Source organism: Camarhynchus parvulus, chromosome 20, assembly GCF_901933205.1.
Source record: "Camarhynchus parvulus chromosome 20, STF_HiC, whole genome shotgun sequence".
NCBI classification, from domain to species: domain Eukaryota; kingdom Metazoa; phylum Chordata; class Aves; order Passeriformes; family Thraupidae; genus Camarhynchus; species Camarhynchus parvulus.
In genome coordinates this window covers 8,459,922-8,474,618 of record NC_044590.1, presented here as the reverse complement: position 1 = coordinate 8,474,618, position 14,697 = coordinate 8,459,922, and the positions used below count along the sequence as shown (strand labels likewise).

General features: G+C 45.8%; 2 protein-coding genes across 3 annotated transcripts; one reads left to right on the top strand and one right to left on the bottom strand.

The window, feature by feature from the left end:
• Positions 1 to 3,079: 3,079 nt before the first annotated feature.
• Positions 3,080 to 8,075, bottom strand: LOC115911937 (oxidative stress-responsive serine-rich protein 1-like). The gene is made up of 4 exons (XM_030963218.1): positions 8,027 to 8,075; positions 7,039 to 7,159; positions 5,311 to 5,421; positions 3,080 to 4,692 (listed from the first exon to the last, which is right to left on the bottom strand). Exons 2-4 carry the CDS (start codon positions 7,113 to 7,115, stop codon positions 4,017 to 4,019), a joined length of 864 nt encoding a protein of 287 aa, XP_030819078.1. The 5' UTR covers positions 7,116 to 7,159; positions 8,027 to 8,075; the 3' UTR covers positions 3,080 to 4,016.
• An 89-nt stretch (positions 8,076 to 8,164) lies between these two features.
• OSER1 (oxidative stress responsive serine rich 1) lies at positions 8,165 to 14,026 on the top strand. 2 transcript variants are annotated; one of them, XM_030963312.1, is made up of 4 exons: positions 8,165 to 8,219; positions 10,458 to 10,573; positions 12,375 to 12,488; positions 13,215 to 14,026. In XM_030963312.1, the coding sequence occupies exons 2-4, from the start codon at positions 10,464 to 10,466 to the stop codon at positions 13,906 to 13,908; spliced, it is 918 nt and encodes a 305-aa protein (XP_030819172.1). In that variant the 5' UTR covers positions 8,165 to 8,219; positions 10,458 to 10,463; the 3' UTR covers positions 13,909 to 14,026. The 2 variants fall into 2 exon arrangements, with proteins under 2 accessions (XP_030819172.1, XP_030819173.1); XM_030963313.1 differs by lacking the exon at positions 12,375 to 12,488.
• Positions 14,027 to 14,697: the final 671 nt, after the last annotated feature.

The following is a 14,697-nucleotide window of genomic DNA, read 5'->3' as shown; positions in this document are numbered from 1 at the left end:
TCACCCAGGAGCACTGGGAGGGAGCAGGGCCAAACTGGTACCCAGCTGCATGAATATAGTGCAAGGAGCAGTTTTCCGGGGACTGGGGGATGAAAATGAACTATTTGGTTGTTGTGATGTTCTGCTCCTCAGGGTGTGCAGAAGGTGATGAGAGGGGTGAGGCTGGGAAGTGCTGTGCCTCCCTGTTTTCTCCCCCCCAACCCTGCAGCCCCCTATAACAACCTCTCTCCCAAGTCCCTGAACTGGCCTCAGGGTCACCACAGGGAGAGGCTCTTGCTTGGCCTCCGCTTTGGGGCTCCAAAAACGAGAGAAAACTGAGCTTTGAGGAGCTGGCACCCCATGTAGTGCCACCCTGCCCCTGCTCCACAGCCTCCCCTCGCTGCAGGCGTTTTTGGGGGCTCCTTGCACTGAAGGGGACACGGTGGGTGCAGAAAAGGCAAGGAGCAGGTTGGTCAGGCAGCAGCTGCTCTCCCTGGATCGCTGTCCAGAAGGCCCCATCTAGTGGTACAGCTTGTGGTGAATTAGTGCTGCGCCGTGGGGAGCAAAACACGACAGGTTTTACTGCATCCCCCCGGGTCCTGCAGGTACACGGAGCCTCTCTAGGGGCCTCTTTATTTAGCTGGGTTTTGGCTTGCTAAACCGAGCAAGGCTTGAAGGGCACGAGGGGTGCCAGCCCCCCTGACCTTGCGTGACCTTGAGATCATCCCCAGCATTCAACACAGCCTCCCTGACTGCCAGAGGGGCTGGTGTGGGGCTGCCCCATGGGATCTGTGCACAGCCCTGGCAGAAGGTGCCACGGGAGCAGGATTGTGCTGCTGGCAGTGTGGGAATACAGAATCAGGGAGGGTCTCATCTCAGAGCTGATGCAAAGATTACAGAGATGAGAGAACAGGAGGATGGAGTCAGTCACGGGACTTTGCAGGCACAGAAGAACCCTCCCTGTTTTAGAAGGAGAGGGTGGAAAACAGGCTCCAGAAACAGCTCCATTGATTTTTTTCCCCCCCAGTGGCCTGATTCAGTGTCTGCCAATGTAAAGCTCAGCTTGGATTCGATTTGGCTTCTGTAAGGCAAGAAAGAAATGTCATCGATCCAGGGTGCCCTTCTGCTTCCTGCTTTGGTTTAACTAGTCCTGAAAGCAGAGGGACAAGGACTTGTGCTGCTGGAAAACACTCAGGCTGGGTTTGCTGAGATAAGAAGTAGAGAGTTGGGATCTGGTAACAAGAAAGTCCTGGGAGCACTGCAAGTCCACTGGTGCTTTCTCAGAATATTTCAGACATATTCTGTAGGTTGACTAGGAACAGATCCTAGAGCATCCACACACAGTAAAAATCCCCCAGGCTTGTTGGGGCAGGTAGAGCAGCAGCTGGGAGCACTAGGGCTGCATTCAGCACTGTTTGTACCAGAGCATCTCTACTCATCAATCAAGCCAAAGGTGCTGTTCAGGCATTCCCAGAGAAGATGCAGTTTTCCAATAAATCCTGAGGTTTCAGGCAGGCAGCAACAATAAGTCACTGCGTTATCAGAGTGACATGGATAGACATGGACAGAGTGAGCTGAATTGAGAAGGTTTTGATGGAAACAATAAGTTTGGGCCTCTCTTAGGGCCCATCATTTACCCCCAGGGGTTGGTCTGTGCTGTGCAAATGTCACCAGCAATGTTCCAGTACATTTGCTGCAAACCTCACAATTGCAGTCAAGAACCAAAATATCTGCCCTTGCTCTGCCACAGGCAGCACTACATGTGCTTAAACACTGGCAAAAACAGGGGTTCAGGAAGGAAACAAAATGACTGAGTTACTGTCTTTTTTCCCCTTTTGCTTCCTCCTTCACTAGCAGTTCCTCCAGTCCTCCATAGGACACTATGTGCCCTCAGAACCTGTTCTCAGGCTGTTCCCTCCCACCTGGTGTTCTGGCAACCTAAATTCATTTCTCATCCCTCAATTTCAGGATATATCGTGGACTAGTTTAACCTCCACGATTTCCCCAATTCCTCCTCTCTCCCTGGACACAGCAGGTGTGTGGCACATTGTCCTGCTCCACAGCTGAAAACATGCCCTGCAACGCTGTCCATCCATACTGGGTTTATGTAACACCAGCCCAGACACTTCCTGGGGTTCTGCACACTTTATTCAAGAGCAGCACAGCAGAAACTGCCCCAAGGTGACCTTGACCAGGCTGCCACTCCACATTTCTACAGAAGGGCCTTGCTGTGCCCCTTTATTAGGCTCCAGAGGCAGAAAGGAGTGGGGACAACCAATACCAGGCTTAAAGAAGCATTTTTGTGCCTGTGGAAGAGCTTTGCCTCAGTTTCACAGACATGGACTCTGGATCAGGGCTCACCAAGAGGCAGGGAAACAACCTTCTGTCTAGCAACAATTCCCATGGTGTTAAAGAGGGCACAGAACCAAAACATGAATAAAAATAGGAGCAGATACCCTCTGCTGAAGCAGAAACACCCTCTGGAAAATAGCAGCAGCAAAGATAGCTGGTACTAAATATTTATGTTTACAAGCAAAGTACATATGATACCAGATTTTCTGTAGGGAGAAAGAAGGGAAAGTGGAGAAAACCCAGAGTGTGTGTGGGTATTGCAGGATAGAGCTGGAAGAGGGAGGTGACAGGAGGAAATGTAGAAATCAGTTACATTTGAGTAAGAGCAAAGACTGCATCCTAAATATATGCATGAAACTTAAGAGCAAAATGAGTTTTAGTTATATTTCTATGTTTTTTGATTTATTTGGATTTTAAATCTCAGCTTCCTGAACTTGTAAATTTTTGGGATGGTGAGAAGAAAATCTACAGTGATTATCATCTAGAATGTCTGAGCCTTCTCCAGCACAGAATACAAGGCCAATTGTCCACATCTGCTCTTCATCTATTTTTACACAACTGCTTGTGACTCCTTGGCTTGCTGACCACTCATTTTTCAGCATGTAAGTAAAAATTACAGTACTTTACTCAGACATGGTTGTTGAGCATGTACAGCTGACAGTGAAATCAGAGTTTTGTTAGGTTTTTTTAACTAAAAAGGTCTTGAGGGAAGATGAATATGTGCCAAATTATTCAGACTTTAAGTTGCTGGGTTTTGACAAACATTTATTAATGCAAGTCTCGGCAACAGAATTTTTTATTGCAGTTATTTTCCACCAGCAGGAATGTCATAGCTCTACAGCACAAAGCCAGGATGATACACACGTCTTGCTCACCACCCCCTTTCCACACCACTCTGTGTATCAAATGTGCTCAGAAACATCCTGCATAGATGGCTCCACCCTCTCCACTTCTGAGACTGCACAGCCCAAAAAACCTGGTAGCCTGCTCCACTCCCCCCTAAATTATTCCATCTGTAAAGCACAAATAACAAAATATATTTTTACTTCTAAGAGCTTCACTTATCTGCAGAAAAATAGAACTGCTTAAGAGTGAGCGAGTTCGATTAAGGAAGGGTCCAAGTACACACGCTCTGGACCTCCCAAAAAAATTGTAAGGAAGAAGCATTCACAACTTGATCCAACTAAAAAAGGAGCCAGCCAGTGTTCAAGGAAAGGAGATTCATCCTATCCAAAATGCTGAATGCCTTCTCATCCTTCTCTCTAGAGCAGGATAAAGAAGATGGAGCTGTAGCTGTGAAACTTTTCTCTAAGTATGGAGATACACTAAGAATGAACATTCCAAACACATCAAAATATCAGAAAAAAAATAGAAGTTTTTTTGGTTTTGTTTGGTTTTCCCAAAACATAGTGAAAACGGCATACAATATCCACAGCACAAACCAAAAACCAAACAGAGCTCATTTGATCTAGAGTGCTTTTGTTAAGGTATTCAGAGACTTTAGTGCATTCTTTTTAGAACTAAGCTCAGAAACTATATTTAATTTTTCATTTTATTAGAAAACTAAACTGTATGAGGCAAAGAAACATTTAATCAAACACACAACAGTGAAAACATGGCACTGACAAGGCAATTAGCCCAACCATTGTATCAAACTCTGCTTCAGGATTCTCTATTGCTTACAGTCAAGTATACATCATCTCTGCCATGTGAGACATTTTCTTGGGAATATATAAGTAGTATTCCATGTATCCCGAAAGATCTTCAATAGTCACATCATCCACAAAGGCTCGAGCTTGCTCAGAACAAGACCTGGGAGAGCTTGCTGAGGCTGTCGCAGAGGGAGATCTGTTCTGGAGGGAGTGGGCATGGACTCCCAGGACAGCCTTCTCGCACTCGGACAGGACGCTGCGCAGCCCGGAGAAGGAGTACACCTCCATGGTGCGCCACTGCTGGCACTGGCACTTCCTGTCCCTACAAGGGCACTGCCTGCCGTTGCTGAGCATGGATAAGGACTGGAAATCTGAGGTTTGCAAGCTGTTCTCAAAGGATGAAGGGAGAGCAGGGCAATTCTCCCCCAGCTGCTGCAAAGGCTCTTCGGCGGTGAAAGCTTCCAACGGTTCAGTTCTGTCGTTACTGGCCTCAAGGTGAGAATCCTGCCCGTCCTTCGTACCACGTTCTGCTGGGACAAAAACATCTGAGCTGATGACACCCTTCGAAGTGTCTGCCTGGGCTTTGTGTTTCAGCTGGTTGTTGGCTTTCATGTTGCAATAGGTGAACTTGGGAGGGTGCAGGACCGGAGACTTGGAGCGCCGGCGCCGCGGGACCCTTGCCGATCCTCGGGAGGGCTTTCTCACACACCTGCAGGGTTCAACAGGGGAGCAAGTGGGTAACTCCACAATCTAAACTACAGCTCAGTAAGCTCTACAATGTGATTAAAAACATTTTACAAGATTATTTTTCTGCTCAGAAACACCAGATGACTGGACACTTACAATCTCTGACACAAACCGTGGAGGACTCTGAAGAAATTCGGGTTCCCCCAAAGGAAAGATACATACAAGGAACCCTTATTCAAGGTGCTTCCCCCCAAGTCTTCTGCCTTAAGCAAATGATACTCTGTCATCCCAAATTCAACTGTAGTGCAGAACCTGGGTCAGTTGGAGCTGCTGGAAGATCACACTGAATATCCAGGTACTTTAAAAGCAATAAAAGAACCCAAGAGTGAGGTGAGAGGGGGTTGCAAACGTTTAAGACTTGCAGAAAAGTATTACTGATGATATCAACAGAAAAGAAAGTTTTGGGAACCCTCTGTAAGAGAAGATGCAATATTGTTTTTAAAGACTTTAATGAAATCAAAGAACAACATATCAGTTATGGAAACATTTTGTGATAGAAAGGAAAGATATCTTGAAGCAACTAATTAACAACAAGTGGCAGTGAAAGCTGCCTGCAACTGTTCAATGTGTCATGTTTTACCCATGCCACGCTTCCTTGGAGCTGACAGGCTGCTGCTTGGCTCCATCCATGGCTGCTCTTGTCACTGTTCTGAGAATGGTCCCGTCGCCCACGGACAGAGCTGCAATACATCTGGGTAAAAAGGGAAATGCCACATCACAGAAATGCCTGAACACACAGCTCCAGAAGCCCACAGCCAGCCTCTGTGCTTTGGATGCCCATCAAATTTGCTCCCTCTGTAGTCAGTGGGTAGAAACAGAGCCTTAGAGAGATTTATACAACCCCTCTTACTATACTGGTCCCATCAAGTGGCTAAAGATAGGTGAGATGAAATGAAAGGCAGCCAAAATTCCCAGAGCTTGATGTCATGCCCTATTTGTACTAAAATGACGCTTTAAAGGAATGTAAACTCGGGTTCCAAACGTTCTTGTCAGACAATAGTCATTAAAGACAGTCTCCTACTCCTCTGAAATGCAAAGCAAGGTACTTGGAGCAGCAGGCTGAGGGGGAGTGGGTGGAGAAGTGGAGTAGGTACAACAGGCAAGGACAGATTACTGATTTATTTAGTTCTCATTAAATTTTTGAGATAAGCATGGGATGAAAAAAGCATCTGACCCTAGAGGTCTAGATGACAAACATAAATGCCTCAGCACATGAACCTGTATTTATAGTTAAGATGGCTGCAGGTGTGATTTGGAACACTGGAAATTGTAAGAAATGAGGCTGAAATTCAGCAAAGAGCCCAAATACTCTGCCCAAAGTTGATCTTAACAGACTAGTCACAAGATTTGAGCTGTTCACAACACAAGCCTGCAAAACAAGATCTTTTTATGCCTAAGATGTCATCAGGAATCAACCAGAAACCCACACAGTCTGCCAGTGGTACTACATCAAAAGTGTTATGATTAATAACCATAGTTCCTTGATAGAGAACAGCTATTTTTTTTCCACATTGCTCAGAAGACATCCTGAAGTAGAGGGAAAGAGTAGCAAAGCAAAATATATTTCCACATGCAGAGGAAGCCCTGAATTCACAGTGTTGATGGCTGTGGGGATGAATTCACAAGGTAACACTGTCAACACAAAACTTCCTCTTGTGTTTGTAAATTCCCAAAAGACTTCAAGTGAACTGTCTCACAGTGTTAGACTGCATAATTTTATCAGCTCTTACATTACATATTATCAGCACACCTAGTATCTTACTGAGTAAGTTTTTACAGTAAAAATGTTTGCAGACTCCACAAAATCCCCTGAAATCAGAAATGCTCAGAGCTCATATTTAGCCTGGCCCTTCCCAGTGAGACTGGGCTCCCCAGCACTCTGAGGTGTTGGTGCTGCTTTCCAGACACCTTCCAAGCAAAATTTTGTGCACTAAATAAAGGTTTATAATGTGGCTGCAGCCACCAGTGTTTACAGGAACAGACAAACAAATTCTGTGTCACACCAGGTGCCTACAGCTACGACAGTTGAAAGTGGGTTCACTGCTTTAGGTGAATCTTTCTATGTTTCCATGCAGTCACTGTGTGATTTCAGTTGGATATTAGTCAAAATTACTCTGTAATAAAGTACTGCTTTGCATATTAGACAGTTATAATGACTGTATTTCATCTGAAGGGATGCAGTTCAGAGAGAGCAAAGAACCTTTCACCAAATGACTTTTTCTTTTTGAAATGTAAAATAATAGAAAAAACATACAAATATGTAATAAAAACCTGACAAATTACATTGCCTTTTTTGTTGCTCACTTACCCTGCTGCATCCACTCTCAGCTTTTTGAATGCTGTTTGTAGACTCTCTTCCTCTTCATCTTTAGCTTCCAAGTCCATTGATGTGCTCTCAGTGGGTAACCAACCGTGCCATATAGAATAAACTGAAACACAGACATTGGGATTTGATACTGAGGTCTGAACACAGATGCTCTGTACAAAAGTGACTGACACCATGATGGGTGCTCATTCTTCTGTGGGCAATGTCACTGTCCAGACCCACCCTGGGCTTTTCACTGTGAACTCCAAAGTCTGAGTTTTTCAGAACAAGCACAGCCTGTGTAAAAAATATCAAACTGTCTTCTTATCAATGGGTGAATACAGATCCTGGCAACCTGTGTGACTGAGTTGTGAGCATGGCATCTGCAGCAAAGCTTCAGAAAGGTTTCAGGAGTCACGGGATGGTTTAGGTGGACAGGGATCCCTGGAGGTTCCACTCTCCTGCTCAGGCAGGGCCACCCCACGCTGGTTTCCCAGGACCATGTCCAGGTAGCCTTTGAATAACCCCCAGGAGGAAGACTCCAGAGCCTCCCTGGACAGCGTGTGCTCAGCCACCCTCAGAGAAAAGCGTTTCCTTATGCCCAGACAGCGTTTCAGTGTGTGCCCACGGTGCCCGGTCCGGGCCGCAGGCAGCACCGAGCAAAGCCTGGCTGTCCCCGCTGTGCCCACCCTTCAGGCATCTCACACCCCGCTGAGATCCCTCCCGAGCCTTTCCTCACGGCCAGCAGCGCGGGGCCGGCCGGGCACTGCCCGGTGTGACAGCCCCGCTGGCCCGGGCGCGGGGCCGGGACCGGCGCCAGGCCCGAGCCAGGCCCGCGCTGCCCGTGCCCGCCAGAGCCTCCACAGCCGCCCAGCGCCGGCCCCGCTCCGCCCCCACCCCCCGGGGCCCCCGAGCCGCCCGCCGGAAGACGCGCGGCAGCCCCTCCGCTCCCCTCCGCTCCCGGGGTGCCGGCGCCGGGGCCGCCACTCACCCTCACCCACCGCCGCCGGCCCGGGGCGCGCAGCACAACAGGACGTGACGTCACCGCCCGCGGGGGGGCGCGCCGGGCCCGCCCGCCCGCCCCGCCGGGTGCGCGTGCGCGAGCGGCGGTGGTTCCGGGGGGCGGCGGGCGGCGGCGGTTCCGGGGGGCGGCGGGCGGCGGCGGGCCCGGCCCGCGGAGCGCGGTGAGTGTCATTCCCGTTCCTGTGTCCATCCTCCTCCTTATCCCCTCCGCGTCCTCATCCCACTCCCCTGCGCGGGTCCCCCTTGCTCCCCCCGGGGGCCGGTGAGCGCCGTCCGGTCCCCGCGGCGAGACGTTCCCGCCGCCGCCGGTCCCCTCGTGAGGGCGGAGGGCGCCGGGGCAGCCCCGCCGGGCGCGGGGCGGTGCTGAGTCACGGCCCAGGGGTAGCGGCGGGGGCTGCTGGGGCTCCCCGGAGTGCGGGCGGGAAGGGCTGGGGAGGGAGCTCCGGGCGGTTAAAAATACAGAATGAAAAAATATAAAATACAAATGAAACATACACAAGTTCCTGTCCCGCGGCCCGTGGTTAGCCCGCGGGGGATGGAGGTGCCCGTGCCTTGTCACTGCGCTCGGTGGGCTGGTAGTGCGGTGGTACTGGGAAATAGCCGAAAATAAAACGGAAAAGGAACGGTGCGTGTTTTCCTGGGAGGTAAAAACAGTAAGTTTCAGTGTGTTTTTTGACACGGTAAACTTTGACTGGTTTTCACCAGTGATGATTTTTTTACGTGTGTGCTCGTTGGCTCGTGAATCTAAAATGCTTAAGCTTATACTTTGTTATCACTCAGTGAGACTTTTATTTAAATAAATTTCGCATTGTTTTGAGGGTTTGCAGTGTTGGTGTTGAAGGGCAGCACGATAAAATATTTAGTCTGAAAGCTGGTGATATATTTTGAGTAATGTACAGTGATTTTAAAACTTTTTGCTTTCGTCTTCCTGCTAAAGCTATGTAATACAGGACTTTGCTGTTAAAAAATCCCAAACTTATATAGCCTGATTTTTTTTTAATTTCAAAGAATCATCTGAGGATGACTTGGGGGCCAAGGAATAAAAGTGAAATGCAGACCATCTGTTTCACTATAGCAGTAATATTTGGCTAAGAGAAAATATGAAATAGTAACTTGCTCAGATGAGCGTCATGTTGTCAGTGTTTAAGCTTCTTCCTCTCCTGTTTACTCCCTGTGTGACTCATTGGACACCATGTGCCTTGAAATTGTTGTGCTACATTATCCTTGTGTGTGTGTCATAATAGCTGTGTGCAATCCAGGTGGAATCACAGCACAGTGAGCAGCCAGAGCAGCAGTGGGGAGGGAGAGCTGCCACCTCCAACTGCAATGAGAGGGAGCAGAGATTTCCCCCATCCCTCTGCATGAGTAACTGAGCTGCAGAGCTTCTGACAAAAAAGATCTCAGTGAAGAGAGAGTTCTTTTCCTTGCTACAAAAAAAAAAAAAAAAAACTTGTGCAGGGCTTTGCACTTCCCTTTGCTGAAGCTCATGAGGTTCCTGTTGAGGTCCCACTGGTGTTTCAGCCATTCATCCCAGTTTGGTGGCATCAGCAGATGTGGTGAGGGTACCCTGCCACATCACCCAGGTCATCAATGAAGGACTGGACAGTCCTGCCCCTGGGGTACACCCCTTGGCCTGACCTCCAGCAAACCCAAAGAGCATCAAATTTAGAAAGATTTGAGGTCCTTTGTAGCTAGACTAAATGATGGTCAGGGTAGATTAAAAAAAAAAACAAAACAAACAACAGCCTTTTTTTTAATTTAAAACAAGGCTTTCTGATTGTTTTTTCTATTTTTTTTTGGCATTTGTACTTGTTCACAAGCTGATCCTGGTAAATTTTAACAACTATTTGTAACCATAATACCATGTTCTGGCAAGACTGTATAACTGTTGCTGGGACCTAGACATAAGGTCAGAAAGTTTTGTTTGGATTAAAACTTTATCTTGTTTTAAAAAAAAATCTCTTGGTTTGGGTTTTTTTAAAGTGTATGTGTAACACTGAATCCCAAATTTGGAAAGAAGAGTTGTAGAAGGTTGACTGTTTCTAATAGTGTTGTTCCTTCTCCCTTTCACCTTTTCTACAATTATTCTGGTAGCACTGTAAGACAAGTGGAAGAGTCTGGCTGGGCTGTAATGTATGTGCAAGATGCTGTTGACACTAAATTTGACTTTGAATTGTTAATTCACCTACAGTTGTACAAGAGACTGTTCATTTCATTCTTGGGTACCATGTAGCTTGTTCTGAGTCAGCTTTCAAAAATGTTCTACTAGAATGACCTCAGCTTTGTGTGCTCAGTGTGCTATTTTGAGTTTATTTTCACATATTATGGTGCTGCTGGGCAACTAATGTTTTTAACAAGGATTTGGCCCTTATTTTCTTGTGTCTTTTTTCTGATTGTAGCAGTACATGGTAATTCCATCATCTCCTGGCCATCCAATGATGAAATCAGAAGCTAAGGATGGAGAAGAGGAAAGCCTGCAGACAGCATTCAAAAAGCTGAGGGTTGACACAGCTGGGTGAGTAACAACACAGGAAGGGGCAGACATAACATCTTACAAATGGACTCAAAGGGAACACCCTTGCTGTGAAATTTGAGGGAATGAGGTAACTGCAAAAGGTTAGGCACAGAAAGCTTTCATTGTAGGTAAACAGACTGAAATAAATTCACTACCTGCCTACTGCACTTCTTAAGGAATTGTAAATTGTTTGATTGCTGTCAGGTTGCAGCAGGTTTGAAAGAAAACTGACAATCATGATCAGCTGACAATGTGCTTGAAATGAATTTTGGTGTGAATCTGGCTGCCAGAGGTTACCAGTACTAGAGTCCATAGGACTAGAACTCTGCTGTTGAAGTTAGCATATTACCATGGTTTGAAGGCCTGTCATGAGAATAAAGTCACATCTTTTCCCAGGAGGGAAACTTTCTTTCCATGTCAGTAAGGGAGAGCATTAGATTCAGTGCATGATTCCCACACAAACTATTTTCATTGCTGTCACAAAATTTCTATTAATAACCAGAATCACTAAATGGGAAAGAATGCTTTTTGTGTTGCCTTGGTTTGTGGAGATCTGTCACGTGGCACTTACCTTCACTCTCCCAGGTGCAGAAGACAAGCACCACATCTTCTGTTTGTAATGATAATTTTTACCTGAAATTAAATAAAGGAAGGCTTCCATTTAATGTTTTTTTCTGCTGACAAATGTGTACCATTGCATATTACCTGTTGAATCTGGGATCCCAGATCCCAGATGCAATTACACTGTCACTAAAATGAAAGGGCAGGTCAGGCAGCATCAACATGGTAATTAGAATTACCACAGAGCTGAGATTGTGAGTAGATGGGCTTCTAAAGTTATCTTTTGTTTAAGTAATTAAACTCATTAGTAATGAATTCCCTCTCATTTCTTCAGTATTTCTAGTACCATCCTCCGGCTGGGCATATTTGATTACTTTGGAGTTTTTATTGGTGCCTTTTGATCTTGTGTTCTGTATTCATGGTTCTTTAAATGGAAATTAGTTTGATTAATAGTTTGGATTCTCTTAACCCCATCCTAGATCAGTGTGTGGGGACTTATTTTCACTTTTTAGGGAATCTGTCCTGTTTACAAACTGATTTAGCATAGGATTTGGAAAATAATTTTCTTGGGACTTCCAGTGTAATATGTGAAGTCACAACTTGAAAGAATTGTTGTGGGATTATTGCGAGTCCTTCAAAATGGGAGTGTGGAATGAATTCATAGCACCAGAAAATTTAGTAGATCTACTAAGGCCTCTGCCTTGAATAGAAGCTGAAGGTCTGACATAACTCTGTGGCTCAAATGATTCAACTTGCAGGAGTATGAAGAGTTTTAGCTTATGTTGACAGGCTATGTTAGACAGAGGCTTAAGTGTTCTTCAGCTAAACAAAGTCTATTTATGTCCAAAGAACATTTATTTTTAGGAAAGAATGGCTTATTTGTCTCTGGAAAAAGAGACGTGTTTCTTCAGTGCTGGTGTTTCTGCCTTCCCCTCTCCTGGGAAGCTGAAATTTGGCCATTGTGTGTGTTTGTCACTGACACGTGGGGTTGGCTCTGCAGCGGTGAACGGCATCTCTCGGCCAAAGGGTCTGTTACACAAACCTTGGAGATGGGATGGTGTCAACACTCATCCTTCAACACTCATCCTTCTGATTTGGGTCCTTGTGGGCAGGTCTTTGGAGATGTATTCTAAATGATTTGGAGCACTGTTTTCTGGGAAAGAAGATGGACAAGGGTTTATTTTCATAATCATAACGCTAACCAGTGTAGGCTGTTAACTCTTCATTCTGTCTCTCACAGATGTACCACTTCTCTCTCTGTGGGTGATGGGACAAGTCCCAGAGCAATAGTTAGAACAGTGGCAGATGAAACCAAACCTAAGAATGTGTGTGCTTCTAAGGAAACCTGGCATGGGTAAGAGAAGCTTGGGATTATCAATTTCCAATGATAACTGCATTGAAAAGGAATATTAAGTAGACAGTTTCTAGTTGGTGCCCCTCTAAACAAGAGATTTGAATTGTCTTTGCCAGAGAACTTTATAAAATACTCACAGCAGCTTTTTCTCTTCATATATGACTGCTGTTCTTTACAGTTATGTGAAGTGAAAGGAAATGCTGGTCATTGTAGATATTTCTCAATGCAAATGTGAGCTGCTGGTTTTGAATCAGACAATCATGAATGCATCTCATTCAGTCATTGTTTGACGCTGCAGAAACTGTCATTGTGCCTTGGGAACTAGATTAAAAAAAGAATTGGTTTCTAGAGTATCTCTGCAGAACTTCATGCTCATCAGAAACAAAACCATCCTTTGCCCTTGATTCATTAGTTTTGTGCTCTTTTCTTGTACTTTGTCCTTCTTGTAGCGATTATTTTGTCATGTCTCACAAGCTTTACTCATTTTCTGACCTTTAAAGCCCACTCTCTGAGATGCATTTCCATGGTGTTCCTTTTATATTGTATATAACTGCTTGTCTAGAACTGAGTCAAATTCCAAGACAGTAGACTATCCTGAGCAAATACTCCAAACCTAAAGCTTCTGCATGCAATATAAATGCAGGAGAGATTTTTCTCAGTGTTACTTATAACCCAACAATAAGTATTTTAGTGCATCTTCATTCCCTTTGTGTCTTTCCCTGGCAGGTCTGTGAAGAAGCCCTCGAGAGGAGTTGTGAGAACCCAGCGTCGCAGGCGTTCCAAGTCTCCAATTCTTCACCCTCCCAAGTTTATCCATTGCAGCACAAAATCACATTCCACATGCAGCCAGCTGGTGCAGAAGAGCCAGGCTGATGCCCAGGAGGACAGCAGTGGGTTTGGGGTGCCAGTCCCAAAGGAAGCCTGTGCACATGAACACTGCAGCGTCACTCCGGACGTTGGCCACAAGGGAGCTGATGAGCCTTTGGGAGTTTCTGTTGCACGGTTGACATCAGAGAACTCTCTAGCACAGGAGAACTCTCCAGCTGCAGCTTCTCCAGCATCCAAAACAAGCCTAAAGACTACAGAGCTTTCTGACTTCCAGTCCATGTGCAGGCTGAACACGAGTGAGCCGTGTGCATGTGCAGATAAAGCCTGTCAGTGCAAACTCTGGCAAGATATGGAAGTGTACAAATTCTCTGGCTTGCAGAACACTCTCCCTCTGGCACCTGATAGAATGGTTTGTGAGGATCACTCCCAGCCTTTGCCATCAAGAACTCCCTCAAGTTCTCCACGCTCTTGCTCTGAGCAAGCCAGGGCCTTTGTGGATGATGTGACAATTGAAGATCTTTCGGGGTACATGGAGTATTACTTGTATATTCCAAAGAAAATGTCTCACATGGCAGAAATGATGTACACCTGACAGCAAGGAGCACTAGAACCAGAAGGGTGGCTTAAATCTGCCCTCAGGCACACCATGTGAATATGCAACCCACTCCCTGCTCACTGTGCTTGCAATAAAAACACTTCTTTGCATCTCAGCTGATGTTGATTATTTAAGCTGGACAAACAGTTTAGTTTCAGCATTATAATTTAAGCTTGGAATAGATAGTGTGGTAAATGAAGTTAGACCGTACCTACCCGTACTTAAGAGACCCAACACTTAATTCTACTTTGTTTCCAAAATCCTCTTTTTGCTTTGTTGGAGAGGAATCCCTAGATTGCTCAGTGATTAGAGCTCTTCTTGTGAGACACCTGGTGTCATTCAGCTCCTTTGAAATCACTTTGACCTCAGGTTGTAAGACTCAGGCTTGTGGTTTTCGATGCTCGTACCTCTGATTTTATTTCATAAAGGAGTGTGACCATCTCCTATCCTCCCCTAGGTACTTTTACTGGAAAAGTGGAAAGCAAACCTTTCACTGAATTTCTAACAGGCCTTAGAGACTTGTGCTCAAGAGAAACACTCTGCATTCTTCAGCGGAGTTGCTGCTGTGGTTAACCAAAGGAAACATGAGGGCAAGGGCTCTGCTCACTGTATTTGTTATGGTGACCAAACCAGAATTTGCTCATTTCAGTGGTCTTAATTCATACACTGTCTGTTAGTTTTGGGGGATTTTTAGCCTACTCAATAGGATCAAGTATTACCCTTCCTTCAGGCATTAAAACCCATTGACTGGAGTGAACAGTTGTCAGTTTTAGGGGAATCTTGAGC

Bases quoted from the DNA above. Each gene is read 5' to 3' on its own strand.
- LOC115911937 (XM_030963218.1), bottom strand. From the start codon at position 7,115: ATGGACTTGGAAGCTAAAGATGAAGAGGAAGAGAGTCTACAAACAGCA. The intron at 5,422-7,038 runs GTAAGTGAGCAA...CTTTTTACCCAG, and splicing joins CTGAGAGTGGATGCAGCAGG to ATGTATTGCAGCTCTGTCCG. The intron at 4,693-5,310 runs GTAAAACATGAC...TGAACCCTGCAG, and splicing joins TCCAAGGAAGCGTGGCATGG to GTGTGTGAGAAAGCCCTCCC.
- OSER1 (XM_030963312.1), top strand. From the start codon at position 10,464: ATGGTAATTCCATCATCTCCTGGCCATCCAATGATGAAATCAGAAGCT. The intron at 10,574-12,374 runs GTGAGTAACAAC...TGTCTCTCACAG, and splicing joins CTGAGGGTTGACACAGCTGG to ATGTACCACTTCTCTCTCTG. The intron at 12,489-13,214 runs GTAAGAGAAGCT...TTTCCCTGGCAG, and splicing joins TCTAAGGAAACCTGGCATGG to GTCTGTGAAGAAGCCCTCGA.